This window comes from Egretta garzetta, unplaced genomic scaffold, assembly GCF_000687185.1.
Source record: "Egretta garzetta isolate BGI_Z169 unplaced genomic scaffold, ASM68718v1 scaffold322, whole genome shotgun sequence".
Classification (NCBI taxonomy): Eukaryota; Metazoa; Chordata; class Aves; order Pelecaniformes; family Ardeidae; genus Egretta; species Egretta garzetta.
In genome coordinates, this window is record NW_009259044.1 from 500,468 (window position 1) to 516,991 (window position 16,524).

The 16,524-nt window shown below is 44.2% G+C and overlaps 1 protein-coding gene across 1 annotated transcript in view; it reads right to left on the minus strand.

Moving 5' to 3' along the window:
• The window catches only part of LRRK1 (leucine rich repeat kinase 1), a 79,047-nt gene that overhangs the window by 51,053 nt on the left and 11,470 nt on the right, over positions 1-16,524 (minus strand). The window contains exons 2-5 of the mRNA XM_009635044.2: positions 8,171-8,334; positions 7,139-7,310; positions 4,576-4,755; positions 3,806-3,954 (exon numbers count right to left, since the gene is read on the minus strand). Of these exons, the coding sequence (XP_009633339.1) occupies positions 3,806-3,954; positions 4,576-4,755; positions 7,139-7,310; positions 8,171-8,334 (665 nt within the window). The remainder of the gene's footprint in view (positions 1-3,805; positions 3,955-4,575; positions 4,756-7,138; positions 7,311-8,170; positions 8,335-16,524) is intronic.

The window sequence follows — 16,524 nt, forward strand, 5'->3', positions numbered from 1 at the left end:
TTCAAAAGCTATGCTAAGACTCAGCCAAAATGGGGGCAGAGGGGATAAACCAAGAATGAATAGGGGAAAATCCAAGCTTTTAGGCAGCAGTTCCAGACAACACGTCTATTGTCTAAAAATTAACTGCTAGTAAGGAAGGGGCTTCCCACTTACCCATATTGTTGTCAAGACATGGGGTACGGAAATACTAACTGAGGGTTACAGAAAGGTGGATTCATCTCAGCCTGCCTATCAGACCCATCAATTATCTCCTGTAACCATCAGGAAAACCTTGCTCAGAGGGAGACTAAACCTCAGAAATGAAGAGAGGGGATTTCCTCCCCAACTCGTACTTAATCATTTCCACTATCTTCCCAGAAAAGCCCATTTCTTTGATGCCAAAGCTCTGTGATGCTGAACTGGCAGAGCCCAGCGATCAGCTCAAGCCTTCTCCACTTGGCACCGGCTGGGGAGCTCTGTGCTCAACGAGGGAGGGATGTGATGAGAGGCTGTTAGCTCCTGGCCACAGCCTGACTCTGGGTGGCTTATGGCTCTTCGGAAGGGCAAGAAAAACCTCTGCAGGCTCCCCTCTCCTGCCAAGGAAAGAATTTCTCAATATGAGTCCTGAAAGCTAAATGGAAATCTTCTACTGTAATGATGTCAGGGGATGCACTGAGGAAGGCAAGGGACTGGAAATTGTGCAGAAGCAAGAAACCCCACTGCTCTTGGGCAAACGATGAACTACAAACACAAAAAATATTTATGTAGATTTGAGACCGTTTGGTAAGGTGATTAAAAAAGGCTGTTGTGCATTTCTCCTAAATGATGTGACATGCCCCAACAGAACCTTGCTCTTGCCGCAGACGGGATATTCTGAGGACTGTGATCTAATTCCTCCATCAGTAATGCTGCTGTGAATCTTGAGTGGAACTGCTGCAGATTTCTTTACTGATGGTGATGTAACTGAGATTAGCCAGGCAGTGGATAAAGAAATCAGAGATCACACACATACACATACATTTGTATGCTCGTGCTTAAAATTCTTGGCAAAACATTTCCTAGGGAAATCGCAACAATTTAAGCTCTTTTCTTGTCTGTAATGGGGAAAAAAAAAAAAATGTATCTCACACTGGAAAGTTATATGGATCTCCATGCTGCTTACACAGATTGAAGCCTGGAATCTGTGCCCAGCCACCTTACTGCAGGGGGAGAGGGGTTGGCATTTGTTACCTGTTCCTGTAAAAATTGATCACTTCCTCTCTTTAGCAATACAGGGGTTTGATGTGGGGATAAATTTATGCTGGAAAAAAAAAAAAAAAAAAAAAAGAGAATAAGATATTAGAAAAATGAGACGTAACTCGTCGTGTCTCAGAAAGGGCAGCGCTACGCACGGGGCGATGGCTCCCTGGCAGGAGTGGCAGCTGAACAGAGCTCCCAGGCCACATTTTATGCATAGCTGCTAGCATTCACTACCGTGAAATCAACGGGAGGTCAACTGCGCGGTGCTTTCACTCGGAGGCAGCACAGATGGGACGAACCCTGTTGGAAGTTCTGGGCTCATTCTGAAATGACCAGTGCTCGGTCTGCCCTGTCCAAGAGGAGAGGCTTTCTGCCATCCAGCTGGCTGCCACGCACATCGCAGTCTCGGCACAATCCTTTTTTGCTTCCTCCCACTGCAAAACGCATCACGGCATTTCCACAAGAAGACTTACGTTCGTGAACCTCACGAGATAGGAAGAAAGCATCGAGGCAGCTTGCCTGCAGCTGCTACGAAGTCACGTTTTAAAAAATTATCAGGGTGTGTGACTATCACTTCCCAGAGACCTGACATCTGCAGACAAACTAGGACAAATCTTCCTGAATTTGGCCCAGTCTGCCAAAATGTATCAAAGAGAAAGCATTAAATAAGCAAACATATTAAAAATAAACAGCTACTAGAAGAATCAAGGTCAAGTTGCTGGGTCTGATTTTTTTTTTTCTTTTTTTTTTTCCTTTTTCTTTTTTTTTAAACCAGACCCTTCTGGCAATTAGCTGATGTTTCAAAACTGCTCTCTTCTTCTCTCAGGGTGTGACAACAGCAAAGCTGAGTCATTTTTACAGCAGCTAAGTTAAACATTGCCAGCAAGTTCACATGGAAAACAGACTTCTTCCCTGTGATTCAAACATTTATTTCAAAGTTTATTCAAGCTGAATTATCCAGTTAGTCGGAATTTTTTTTTTTCTTCTAAAAGGCATGTAGTTTTATCAGCTCTTATCCAGAAACATCTAGGGTTTAGCTTCCTTTTGCTTACCTTTCAGTGAAACTCAGAATCCCAGAGGGAGGGCTCTAAATCCGCTGATTGAACCTAATGAAGTCAAGCCCACATACATGGACTGTAATCCCTAACATTTGCAGTGTCGTCAGGAATCCAGCGAGACAGGGTTTTGGGAGGAAAACAGAGAATGGAGAAGTTCGTAACACTATGAAACCCTCTCTGCTTATTTTTACCTAGCACCAAAGCAGAATCAACACCCCGCAATGTTACGAGCTGAGCAAACAGATACTCAGCTGGCAGTGGGATTCACGCAGACAGAGCCTTGATTGGAAAATTTTCCTCACAATCTTTCACTGCACAGTTTTTATGACCTGATGAAAACTGTAACTATTGAAAGCTCGGGGTTCTGTTGCTCCTATTTAACATTTGTTAATCTACCTGTCGAGGGGATGCCTAGTGACTAACTTGCTGGGTAACAGTAGAAATACTACTAAATACTACCTGCTTCCCTATGAAACAGTAACAGCGTGGGTTGAGAGACATTTTTCAGTTCTGAATAAAGGAGACTTGGATAATAAAGATTAAAAGAATGAAGAATATAGCCTAGTTATACAAAGACATGGGATAAGTATGAAATGTAATAATGCCATACATGAAAACAATGCCACTCATCTGTAGATCTCAAAGCGTCGCCACCATGTCTTAAGCCTTCCAACAGCTGTGAGATGTGGGGAGTTTAAATCTCCCCATTTTACAGTGGAAGAAATAGAGATGCAAATGAATTACCATAATCATCAAAAGGCTGTCAGCGGCTAAGCAACCTAAAAAGGCTTCAGTTGCTTTTTATCGGCCTCTGTGTCCCATCAAAAATCACTTCGGTGGGATAAGTGCAGTTAAACTAATACAACCTGACCACACAGAATATTCTCCACGCTGCTCCAGAGAGCCAGCTCTGCCCTGGCGAGTGACAGCAAAGGCTACCAGCCATCTTTTACCAATGAGGATCTGAAGTAGGGAAGGTATTTTGAGCAGATATAAGCTTGCTCTGTTCATGCTCCATGTTAGCAAAAACCCACACAAGCCTATTTGTACGTGCTGCACCTGAGCTGTCAGACACAGGGGCAGAGAAGGGTTTACAGGCTCAGCTCTGCGCCGTGCTAATACCCGGGCATCACTTTGCAACCAGCATGCACACCAGAAACCTAGATGAAGTGATTATCCTGGGGTCACAGAGGAAGTCTCTGGTAGCACTTATTTCTCTGGAAGACTTTGAGCACAAAGTCAACGTTTCCTTTCCGCAGCATATGCCTGGTTCACACGCTGATGTTAAAATAGCCAAGCGGAAGCTGCCACACACGGCGTCTTGCGCAATGATGCCATTTAAAGGCCTAATGTTTTACACCTTGCAATTCACCACTTTCACAGCTTGTTCTCTAAATGGGTAGCAAACCACAAGGCTCTTAGTTGAGAAGAAGAATCACCATCCACACGGTACGCGAAGACAAATATCAATTATTAAGACGATGCTCCTTTGAAAGAACGTCTCTTCAGACAGATAAATGGCTACTTACTGTTTTTGCTGGAGCACTACCTGGTAGTGGGCTGGTCTCAATGAAGTACTTCCTCAGAAGGTGTTTGCTGGATTCAGGACTGTCCATCAGGATGTAGGAACAAAAGAAAGCTCCATTCCGTAATAAAAACACAGCTACATCTTCATTCCCTTTAGAGAAAAGCAGATTGTCTGTTCTCTTCTTCTCATGTAAATGAGCCAACAAGGAGCTGAACAGAAATTCTGGGAAGGAACCACTTCTGAAAAGACCCATGGGTGTGCGCAAAAAGGGAACTGGACTGTACAAGGACTGTTTCCTCCAGTGATAGGATTTAGTTTGGTCAAACTGAGACAGCAAAGACACTATGTAAAAGCACTGGGCCAGGCTCCTCCTTTTTTCTTTTTTCCCTGTCTTCTTAAACTATACACACAGCTGTGCTTTGAAGTGTAAATTATTCAGCCTATACCAAGCATATGAGCCAGAGTGCCCATAACAATAACGCTTTTGCTTGCGAGGTTTCTATTTTTGAAGGGTGTTTTCCCTAGGAGTCTACAGAGGAAAGTTCAGCCTCTTGGCATTTACAGTAACCTAACTTATGAAGGCCCTGACTTAAATTTGGCTAAGTCAAAAGATTCAGAGCCAATTTTATTTTAATTTATCCCACTGGAAATGCAGGACAATTCCAGGCAAGCCAGACCACACTGATGCCTTCCTAGATGCGAACAATTCAGCCCATTCTTTAAAAGACGTGGCAGAAAAGGGGCAACATTTTGAAGCATGCAAATACATACCTGCCTTTATAGCAGCATACAGGGGCAAGCGTATAAGAACTGGAAACTCATTCTTTCTGACCGCACAGCTCTCTGGGTCCGCACTGTATGCACGAATTAGGAGTTTTACTATTTCCAAATGTCCCTGCTGGCAGGCTATGGCCAGCATCCAGTTCAGGAGTTGTTGGCAAGTAGTAGGACCTACCAAAAAGATATGGCATTTGACTTAGTTGATGGCACCGGGCTGTGATGTGCAAGAGTCACCCACAAATAATGGCTATGCAAAGTGTATAGGGAGAAGCCCCCGAGGACAAGGGAGCAGGAGTGTGTTAGTGAAGAGCCCTAAGCTGGTCAGGCACAATTTTTTCAGCTTTGCTTAACTGTTCTTCATTACCTATCCAGCTAACGGGAGAACTTTTTTGACTGTCCCTGATCTAAGCGTGCAAAAGCCAGCAACAGTGGAGGGTTCCGAGGATGCCTGCTAGGCTACCAGCAGAAAAACCAAATGTCTAATCCCAAACAGAGGTGGCAAGGGATGACCAGGACTGTCTCTGCATGCAGAGACAGCAGGCCTGATCCAACAGACATTAGATCCAAACATCCAAGGACAGGCCACTTCTTCCAAGTTCATCAGAGGGGATACAAAGAATGGGGAGGAGCAGCTGAGTTTTCGTGCTGCTGGATGAATAAAATGAAAATAAATGTTTCAGACAACAGAAAATAATTGTTTTAGTTTCCTTTCACTGCAACCTAAGCTCTCCCACAAAAAATTTCATTTCCCCTTGAAATATTTCGTTTTGGGGGGAATCTTTTACTATCAATTCATAGTGAAGTTAGACAAATGCCATTTAAGGCTAAAAACTAAAATACCATGTTCTGATTTCTGCATGGATTTGCTAATCTTTCAGTCATCCCCAAAGCGCTTTTTTTTCCTGAATTAATGGTTTGCCTGTATAACACTGCTTTCTTCTAGGTGTGCGTAATTCCGTGCATGTAGCTAAATGCCCAAGACAGGATTATTTCTGCTAACAGTAAGCAGTCCTCAAAGCCTCCCTGACTCACAGTATCACCTCCATTTACTTTACAAATTCACATCCCCTTTGAAATCCTTACAGAAACATCCACAAGCCCAAGTTTACACGTCAACTTTTTTTCTTTCCCCCCCAGTTTCTCCATGTGGAAATTACATCGTTCTTCTCATTCTTAACAACCGGACAAAATCACTCACCCTCATGTCGCAAAAAAAGGGCTCTGCGTCAGCTGTAAGCCCCAAGAAGTTCACACTGACCCAGAGAGAATCACTGCAGCCCATTAGCCAAATTTCAAATTTGTGCAATTTATTCCTAAGCCCTGTGATTGGTTTCTATGTAACTTCCCAGGGAAACAAATGGAAAATCCTGCAGAAAAACTTCTGAAAGCTGCTGTTTGTATAGAGCACCTCCCCTGACCCCCCGAAGCAAGGGTTTAAAGGAGTTTGGTCAGTTCTAAACCCAGCTGAGTTTCCAGAAACTACTTAAGTCACTTTTCATTACTGAGATTATTAGATTAATGTAATTTAATTTTTGCTACTAGGCTACAAAACCAGCAATGTCAGCCTCCTTTCTGGCTGAAGGAAATACTACGTTTAATTGCATCCCCCAAACAGGAATGTTTCCTTTGCTCATTAGTGCTCTAACAGTTTAAGAACGTCAAGTAAGCAGGTTTCCCAACAGGTTATTCCTGTTCTCATTGCAGTCACTGGCAAGTGCATAGCTCCAGTGAGGAGCCAGAGCTATGTCCTGGTCAAATATTGCAGAGACCTAGCTTAGCTGTTGGGGGTTCTGCAGTGTCTGAGGACAAGGCAGCGATTCGCCCCGGCTGCCGCACGGGACTGCCGGACCCGGAATCCATAGAGGGTCCCGGTGAGAAGCAGCTGCCATGCCCGCAGTACACCGGGAGAGCAACAAGGGACTCAAATCTAATTTCCTGGTCCTGACTCAGAGTAATGCTGTTTTCCGCCCCCCCCCCAGCTGCCTTAAGAATTGTGTCTGGGTCTAAAAATGTCTCTGTTCTGCTATAAAACAATTTTAAAAATCAAATGTAAGTAAAATATAGCGATGATTCTAAACAAGGAATTCCCCTGGAAGTCAAATCAAAACGCTCTATGCGAGAGCATAGAGCATGCTGCCAGCTCTGCACCCAAACTCTTACTCGCCAGGCAGTCATGCTGCTCTCACTCCCAGCACCGCCGCGCCTGCCGGATCAGCAGGGTGGGATGATGCTGTTTCCTGAAAATCCCTTCATTTCTCTGTGGGGTCTGGGACGTTACCCAGCTGTGAGGGCCGATGGGAATGAATTGTCTAAATGGCATCTTCCTCCACTTCCAATTTGCAAACACGGAATATTTTTATGCATCTGTTTTTTCCCCCCATGGGGGAAGTTTTCTTCAAACACAGCAGAGATTAGATCCCTCCACGCACTTTCCCATGACTATGTCCCTCCCATTTCAAGGGATGTGAAAAAAGTAAATAAGTGCCTGCTTGAAGCTATAGCACACAGCTACCAAAAAGCTTGAGGAAAGGCAGAGGTGACCCGACAGGCTTACCATGCAAGGAATCCAGCAGCTCTTTCACAACGTCCTTATGTCCAAAATATGCAGCCACCACAGCTGCATTGTCATCATTAGGTTCGGTTGGTAACACCACTAATGCTTCCTTCAGTAAATACCTCACCGCCTGAAGATCTCCATATGCTGCTGCGATACCTAAAAGCTGGCACTGGTCAAGAAAACACGGCAAAAGAAATTCTCTGTAAAGGGAGTGGGCAAAGAAAGAGCATTGCTAGAGCCATGTATTTATTTGTGTCCATGCAAATGCTTACCCACTGTCACTGTGGTTAACTGAGAATGTCATAAACACTAGTAGCCATTATAGTACTTACTGTTGATATATTAATTATATTAACTGGCTGCGGTTTGCTTTATAGTTTTTTGTACAGTTTTACCACGAAAGTGCCCGAGGCACAGAATGGTGAGCGTAACACCATTTTTCATGGACCGACAGAATTTGCGCGGCTCTGCTACAAGGTATAGTGTTTCCAGTTTTGGAGAGGGCCAATATGCCTGGACTTGGCATGCAAGTACTCTCCCAAAATGTTAAGATAAGCTTTGTGCAAAGAGCAGGCTCAAAATGAGGGCTCTGAAGGCAGAGCAGCGCAGAAGCTGGCGCAGAGGACATCGTTCCAAACACAAGCAGCAAAATCTTCCCAGGGGGCCGTTAACCATGTTTGTACCCATGGGGGGATATATTTTTTTGCAAAGTCTATAAACTGCTTCCTTTTTATGGGGAAAAAATCTATTTCCCTCTTTTAGTGACCACAGCACCAGCACCCCTCCTCACACAACCTCCTGTTCCTACATGCGCTGTTCCTGTGGTCTGTCTCATCTTTTGGACCAGCGCTTTCAAGGGCAAATACTGGCCCTGCGTGTATGTTCCCAAAGTGCCCCACGCCACCAGCCACGTCTGGGACATACATATCCAGTTGGATTTTCTGCATGAGAAACGTCAGAAGCCAGCAGCTTGGCATTTTGGTTTCTTTCCCAATAAAATTTGAGATGAGAGTAGTAACCCAACCCTACCTTTTCCACTTGCAGTGCTGTCTCCTCACATGACAACTTAATCAACTCTTGGGCCTTAGTGGTGTCTCCAGCTTTGTAAGCATCCTGAATGCTTTCTGTCACAGGTGTCTGAACTATGGAGACTTCGCCAACTGTGGACTGTTTGCCACCCATGTCCACAGTTCCTGCAGTAAAAATAGAAAAGAGGGGTCAGGAAGAAGTACCTGTCCATTACTCATGCATATTGCAGCGTCAGTGCATCCTGGCAACAAAAAAAGGGGGTGAATTATTTTCGGTGGAATATTTGCTGCACACAGTTTTAAAAAAGAGGAAAAAACCCTCAGCACTCAGTTGCCTGATAAAAGAAAGTGATAAAATGTTAAAGTACTTTCCAACAGGGACATGAAACTAAAATGGACAGCGAGTTCCCCAATTGCTCCGAGAGGTGGTTTCCAAGGATGGAGACACGTACGCTCCGCAGCAGCCTGCCCCGCTCCATCCTCTGCTGCAGGGCCCAGGGGAGAGAAGGGCTTACATGAGGTTGGCACGGGCAGCACGTCTGAAGGAGCAAGGGGGCTGCAGAACCTGCAAAGCCATCCATCCTGGCGTTATTACCCTTGCTTCAGCCACTCTTCATTCAACCTCTGGACAACAGCCTAATAAAACCCCGCTGTACTTCTCCAACACTTTCAACCAGAGCTTTATACACCTCAATGAACATGGAAGAAAAGAAATTGAGACTATTTTTACGCTGGAAAAAGAGAGTAAAAGAGACTATGCAAGATCCCCAGTGTCACCTTGATCAATCCTGGAGAGTCTCCTAGGCTAGACTTTTTTTTTTTTTAAATGCTGTTAGGAGCCAGAAGAGTTTTTACATGTCAAAGATTAAAAGCTGCAAACCATTAGAGATGATGTTTGCGGTGGGTGGCTAAGGAAGAGGCAATCATGAAGACTTCCCCCTACCCCCTCAACTACCAGGAGAGGGAAAGTCACTGAATTCCAAGTAAGACGTTCAGGTCCATGCCTGAACATTGTGCAAGCCAGAGGAAAGGAGCACTTTTCACTTGAAGAGAGACCATTTCATACTCATTTTTTCCTGCTAAAACACTGTTAATTATTATTGCTTATTTGCAACCAGTTAAATAACACCCTGAAGCCCACAGATTTTCACGTATGTTAACAGGGTTGGTTGTTTTTTTTTTAAATAGACACATATGTCATGCACTTTAATGCAGCCTGAAAAAATAAGTAAATTTGGACCAATTCATAACTGTCAGTAAATAACTTTGGATAATGCAGTCTGAATCACCAACAGACTCTGACTAACACTTCTCATCAATTTTTTAAATGAAGCTCAAATCACTCAGACATCGGAGACGGCTCCAGAGATTCGTGCCATTAAAAACATGCCCACATCGATACCCTTTCTCGGATGATGCAGAACATGTGAAGGACAAGCAGCAGAAATCAAGGCAGATGAACGCGGTGTTAAATTACAGCATAAAAAGCAGCATCTGATTTCATGTTAATAGGTGCAGTGCCTTCATAATTCTGTAGTTTTAGGGGATACATGGGAAAATAAATTCATCCAGCATTCAGTCCAGTCTTTTAGAGCAGACCACACACCTGGAAGGGATCTCTAAGAATATTGCATGTGATTTAATTCCCTTTTTAATGGACACCAAGGTAGGAAATGCAAATGATTCTTAGGCAATTGACTGTTTAAAGGGTGACAGAAGAGAGAAATTTAAAGCAAAATAGTTCTCCAGTCTAAAAAACTCGGAACTGGACTAAGTAAAATCAAGAAGCATAGATCCAAGCAAACAGTGCAGTTACTGGAACATGCAGCCTTCCCGCACTTGGTGCCCTGTGATGAAATCCTGAACCTAGAGAGAAGCGCTGGAATTCCCCTTGGAGGAAAAAATGCCTCACACTGGAGATACAAACCAGCTGGAAAACTGAGCAGGAAGCCCTGCAAATCGGGGCTGACGGAGCACAGAAACTTTAATCCGGTTACTAAAAAAAAAGCTGAATGGAGGGACAAATTTTACTTCCTTCCAGCCTCAGTCCTGATTTTGGGGACTATCACTTAAGACCCACATCTGCAGCCATTCCACATGTAAAGGCACATCCTTTCTGCCGAAGAATGGAACAGGGCAATCCATCTTTCTTTTTAAATCACAGGCAGGGACGGTGGAGGTACAAGTATCTCACGGTCAGAGATTTATTCGCGATCTGGGAGATTCCGGTGCCACTTCCTCACCTATTAGAGAGGTCTCCAGCCAACCTCTTGCACATCCCGCACACCAGAGCTCTTCCTACAAGAGCGTTTTCCACCTCTCCCATTGGAACTGCCCCAGCGTGCAGGGAGGACTACCAAATCAGTTGGCCAGGGAGCACAAGAAGGACCACAATGCTGTAACTGAGGGAAGGAGGAACTCCTCAAGCTAGACCCTAAACCCAAGACCACTTCTGTGTTTTACTAAATGACTACTTCACGAAACTACTTGGCTAATGCATCATGCTTCCTCTTATATTTTTGGCCCCCTCAAGGTTTCTTTAGTCCTTTGCAGTGCAATGGCTTAGTTACAACCACTGCGACCATCACCACTGTTTGGAGAACATGGGCCAGCCATCAACCATCGCAGTCCGCTCATGTACGTTAGGTGTAGACTTCTGGGCACTCCAGGCACGGGAATGTCACAAATGGCTGGTGTCGTGGAATTTACATGCTCCCAGAGTTATCTGGCAGCTTAATCACAGTCTTTGGTAAATCAGTTTTAGTCCCTAAACTCAATTTTAGTCTTGTCTTAGGCAAATAAGAACTTTTATTGATCTAACCAAAACTGATGGATTTGAACATCCATCAAGTAGAATTCAATAAAGATTCATTGAATGCAAAAAATTTAGGCAATTCTACTGTTTAAACCCAATATATTTATATTTAAACATTCTTGGCAGAAAGATAATGCTACTCATCATTCAAGTTCCTTATGTAACTGTCCTCAAAACTTCTTTCTGTGATTGCATCCTGCAGAGTAAATTGACCTCCTGCATAAGACCCGAGGAAAAAAGCTGCCAAAGGTCTTCAGCAAAAAAAGCCCTTGCAATTGAACTAATTACAAGCCTGAAAAGAGCAAAACCAGTGAGACAGAGATAAAAAAGCTTGCCCTCAACCAGCAGCTGTGCTCACATGATTCTGTCAAAGTTAACTTGAGCTTTCAGAGGTTAAATGAGAGAAGGTGGGCCATCCGTTCCCAAGTTCTCCAAAAACACGGAAGCCATCCATTGCAAAGCTAAGCATCTCACCAACCAAATTACCCAGTTCACAGAAGACTTCGTGGCAACTCAGTAAATGATATATTGACTTCTGTAATACAAATGGAAAATAAGAAGCAGCATGTTTTATAAGCTTAATTTATACTCACCAGCAGGAAAAAAAAAAGAGGAAAATTACATTCTACTGACTAAAGACTGTTTTATTTCTACAAGAGGCACGACTGAACTATCATCAGCACTGGCATTCATGTAGGCTGGGAATAAAGTTTTGCCAATACATACATCAGCCATTTTTAGCAAAAATCTGGGCTGAAATCCAAAGAAATTCTGCCTATGGTTTTAACCCTACAAATCACATGCCCTTTACCTGAGCTCCCCATGGCTTTCATAATAGGGTCACCTCGCCTGCCTGTAGCCCTGAACAACAAGATATAAGAGCAGTACTGAAGCTGAATAATATTGAACCTCTCTTTTTTTGGACTTGATCACGCAACATGCTGAGCATTTAAGCCTGGATGTAACAACGTGCTTTTAATTCTTAGATTGAATGAATTTAGGAACTGGCTTCTGCACTTTGCACAGCAGGGTCTCCATTACTGTTTGGCAACGCACATTGCTATATGCAAAGCAGCATAGCAAGTTATGATATTCTATCAGTACTTCTTGGCTATTCCTGTAATAAAAGGCCACTAGAAACTCCAGAAGCTCTTATACACTCGTTCTGATTTCCTTTAGTTTTTGCTTTATTGCACACAGATCTGGGACAGAGTTCCTGGGTTGGTACAGGTGCCTCTAAAACTGCTGCCCCAAATCAGCACCCCTCTTCTGAGCTTTCAGCGGGAAAACATAAATTAAGCCTATTCTAACTGAGCTGTAATGGTGTGGGTTCATTTCTCTAACATGTTTGAATGTCAATGAAAATAAGGTCATGGGGTTTACTCCCTATCATTCAGATCATCTCTGCATCGTCTTTATTTAACTTTCCCGTAGACCCACGGCTTCTTTTCTTTGCTTGCTTTCTAACGACTGTAAGCAACCAAAGTGCTGTTTGTTAGGGGAAAACAGGAGGCATTTGCCGATGTTAAAAACGCATCCTTCATCTATTCCTCACACAACTCAATAGCTTGTATCAAAGCAACTAACTTTGGAAATGTTTCCCACCTTTGATTTGAATGTTTTGTACCTTGGAAGTAAGACTTTAAGCTTGTCTTTGCAATAACAGCCTTTTACAAAAGCTAAGGGCAAGATTAATTTTGTTTTAAAAAAATATTCCAATGGAAACAGCGGTTATTGATAAAAAGCAGTGGTATTTTATGGCCATTCAAAGATTACAAGAGTATAAATTTTAAAGTGCAACAGAGTGCTGTCCCAGCTCAGAGAAACAAAACAAAACCAAGTCTTATCAATAAGAAAGGGTTCCATGAGAATTTCAGAGATCCACGTAGTTACACCCTGCCTCAGGCCTTGTTATTACAGCAGGTGAAAAAAATAAAAACAACCCTAAATTTCTAAACTGACAGTATGGCATTATCAGGAAAAAGCTGAGGGTTTGCCGGTCAATGCTAGGAATCAACAAAGGGCTGCATAACAAGACAGCACGCTGTATAGATGGTTATCACCTTCATATCCCAAATCACTGTGTTCCTGACTGACACACACGCTCACAGACTTTGCAAGTGCTACATTAGTCCCTTCGATAAGGCAGGAGTTCTTTGGCAGCGAACTGGGATATCTTTATTTAGCAGAGAACAGATATAGATGAGATGCTTAACACAGGATAAAATAGGGCAGGAAGCCAACTTACTCCAAAACAGAATCACAACAATAAGAAACCTTTAAAACCGCTACTGACCTTGTCATAATGTGGGCAGGTATTTCCAGAGACGGGAGCAAATCAAGATGATGACTTCAACACAGTGCCCCATTCAGCGATGCTCAATTAAGCTATTAATTCCTCGGACCGTTAGCCACCCACCTCTGCTTCAGCACAAGCAGCTCTTACAGCGGCCACTGGATGTAATGTCTTCTGGCTGGCTGGCTGCTGCTTTGTCTGAATTAACTACTACATTTTAGCCTTGACAGTTATTTTCATCTCCACGTCCCATTACAGTGAAATCCAAGCCTCTGGTTCAGAGAGGATCTGGGGATGGGGGTGGGCAGGGAGGGCGCCCCTCCGGGCTGAGCTCAGACATTAATTCCTCAACAGCACCAGATGGCTACAGCTAACCCTTACCAGCTTAATTTTTGCCATTTTGACTTCTGAGCGCTGCCATGGAGCAAATAAAAAAACATGGGACAGAGATGAGGTTTAAAATGTGCTGGATATTTAAAGCCAGCCCCCTCAAACGCTTAAAAACTCACAAGCGTGGCTGAACATTTTTCAACACTACCCTATGGAAGCTTTGGCAGGCTGGTTTGCAAAATTAATGGAAAGCCATGTTATTTCTGAGTGTCTGTAACAGGCTCATGTACCTTCTGTTGCTTTGAAAAACTTCAGACTAATAAACTGAACAACAGCCAACAGGAAGCCTCCAGTGATTTCAAAGGATGATGGATCTGCCCTACATTGCGTTTCCCACTTAGATACGCAAGACAAAAATGTCAACCCTGTGGAAATCTTCGAGATACTGAAAGATAATTCCCATCCCAAACCAGGACGAAAAAACAAAACCCCGAGTTCCTTATTAAAAAAAAAAAAAAAAAAAATTTAAATCAGCCCAAGTCAGTAAAAATGCTTTATTAAACAAAGATGCCTTTTGTGTTCCTTCTCTAATTAGTTGACACTTCAAAGCAGGGTTTCGTTTGTTGTTTAAAAAAGATAAAAGGTTCCGTTCATTTATTTAAATAATTCATTTCTTAGAAAATGCAGTCACAGACCAAGATCTGTCCCCAGGAGGGAAGTTGTTCCCGCTGCCCGCCCACATGTTCCCGGTCCAACTGGCCCTGTAGCCAGGACCTGGCCCAGAACCCCACAAAGGAGGGCCCTGTGGCAAGAACCCTATGATCTATTTCACCTTGTTCTCAAATTTAGGCATATGGCCCAACCAATTCCACTATAAAATGCCCCCAGCAGGATTAAAAAAATGATCAGAACCACTTATAACCCCCACTGTGAGAAGACAAGGAGAGAAAGTTATGGTAAATCCAACTGGGAGATAACAGGATGGTTTATCTGGGAAACTCGGCATCCCCACTGGAGAGACCACGCCAGAACGGGGCCACAGAATCACAGAGTGGCAAGGGTTGGAAGGGACCTCGGGAGATCACCCAGTCCAACCCTCCTGCTAAAACAGGCTCACCTAGAGCATGTTGCACAGGACATCGTCCAGGTGGGCCTTGAATATCTCCAGAGAAGGAGACTCCACAACCCCCTGGGCAGCCTGGGCCAGGGCTCCATCACCCTCAAAGTAAAGAAGTTTTTCCTCATATTCAATTGAAACCTCTTATGTTTCAGTTTGTGCCCACTGCCCCTTGTCCTGCCGCTGGACACCACTGCAAAGAGTCTGGCTCCATCCTCGTGACTTCGTCCCTCTGACCCTGGTTGATGCCTCTTCACGACGAGCGAGACGTGCCAGGTTCTCAGGACACACAGGGAACACTCCACACACTTTTTCTGCCTATTTTTTGTGGTTCTATTTCACCCAAACATCCATTATTTCAGCTAATTAAAGGAGCGGCTCTACGCTAAGATCTGCCTGCCAAGGCAGTGGAAAAGATGATGTATTGAGTACAAAAGAAACCCGCGCCTGCAACAGCGCTTACAATCGATGCTCACTGCCCCAGAAGGAAACTCATAACCCTACAAAACAGATCTGAAACACAGAAGAACGCTTCAAAGACAAAAAATCCAGTACTGAAGGGATCTTTTTTCATGATTATTGCATAATCTGGAATTATTTTTAAATTGTTTACATGCCAGTACCACGTATGCAAAGTGCTGATCGGCAACAAACATTTTCCAGCAAGCATACAGGGTCTTGTAAAGGGCATGCTGACAATTTTAGGTACAGCAATGCAGAATGACCAATTATCACCAGAGCCATTGGAAATTTTCTATTTAGAAACACTCTTAACCTGCAAGGAAAAAAAACATTTGCTAATGCAAACCTGAAAGGAAAATATGAAGTCCTGGATGGAAAAATGCTCTGGGCTCCTGCCTTCTTAAGGGGCTCCAGAACTGAATTACAAAAAGCAGACGCTTCCAAAAGCTTTAGCTCTACACTTACACAATCGTTTCTCCATCATCCAGGATAACAGGGGAAGAGGGGACAGAAAAGCCTCAAATACCAGAAACACTGAGACTCAGGAGTCTTCATTGGGCAGTATCACAGATGCCTGAAAGGCTGTGTGAAGCTGTCTGTCCGTCTGTCTGTCTGTCAGAGCCAGCACTAAGCTGGAGCTGAAAAGCTCTACCAGGTCCGAGCGGGCTCCTGCATTTGTGCATGCACCTCCCAGGTCCTTGGGACTCTGGAAATTATTTGCATTGCCCAAGAAGTTCAAATGAAACCGAGCTGGTTGTTCTTTCTTTGCTGAAGTACAAAAGAAGCTACACAGAGCCATTACACGGCAATGAGCTTAGAGAGAGCACAACGAAATACACACTGGAATACGACCATCAGAGCAAACCCACCATGTCAGCATTGCAAAGTGCGAGGTGGCTTCAGAGTCACCTGCAGCTGTCCAGGGACAAGGGACAAGGGCTACTACACGTGATGGCCCGGGATGTGCCCCTTCTCTTGTGCTGGCCAGGAAGACAGCTCTACCTTAGAGGTGATGAGCCCTGCAGGCTGTTTTAAAAGTGCACGCACCACTTCCACTGCCCTGGACTATGCCTGCAGGGCTGCAATCCCCACCGCAGAGTCAGAGCCCACCAGAGCATGGTGACTGGGCACCCCTTCTGCCCACCTGGGCTCCAGGGGCTGCAGCCAGCCTCCCGTGTGCTGACAAACCCTACACAAACCCCAGCCGGCCACGCATACCAGCACGCAAGGCTCCTGTTGCTCCACACCCCACCTTTAGTTTCACCCTCTCTGTTCATAAAGCTTCCTTAGCTGCAATAGGTAACACCAAGACATCCTCCACATCCCAAACGAATG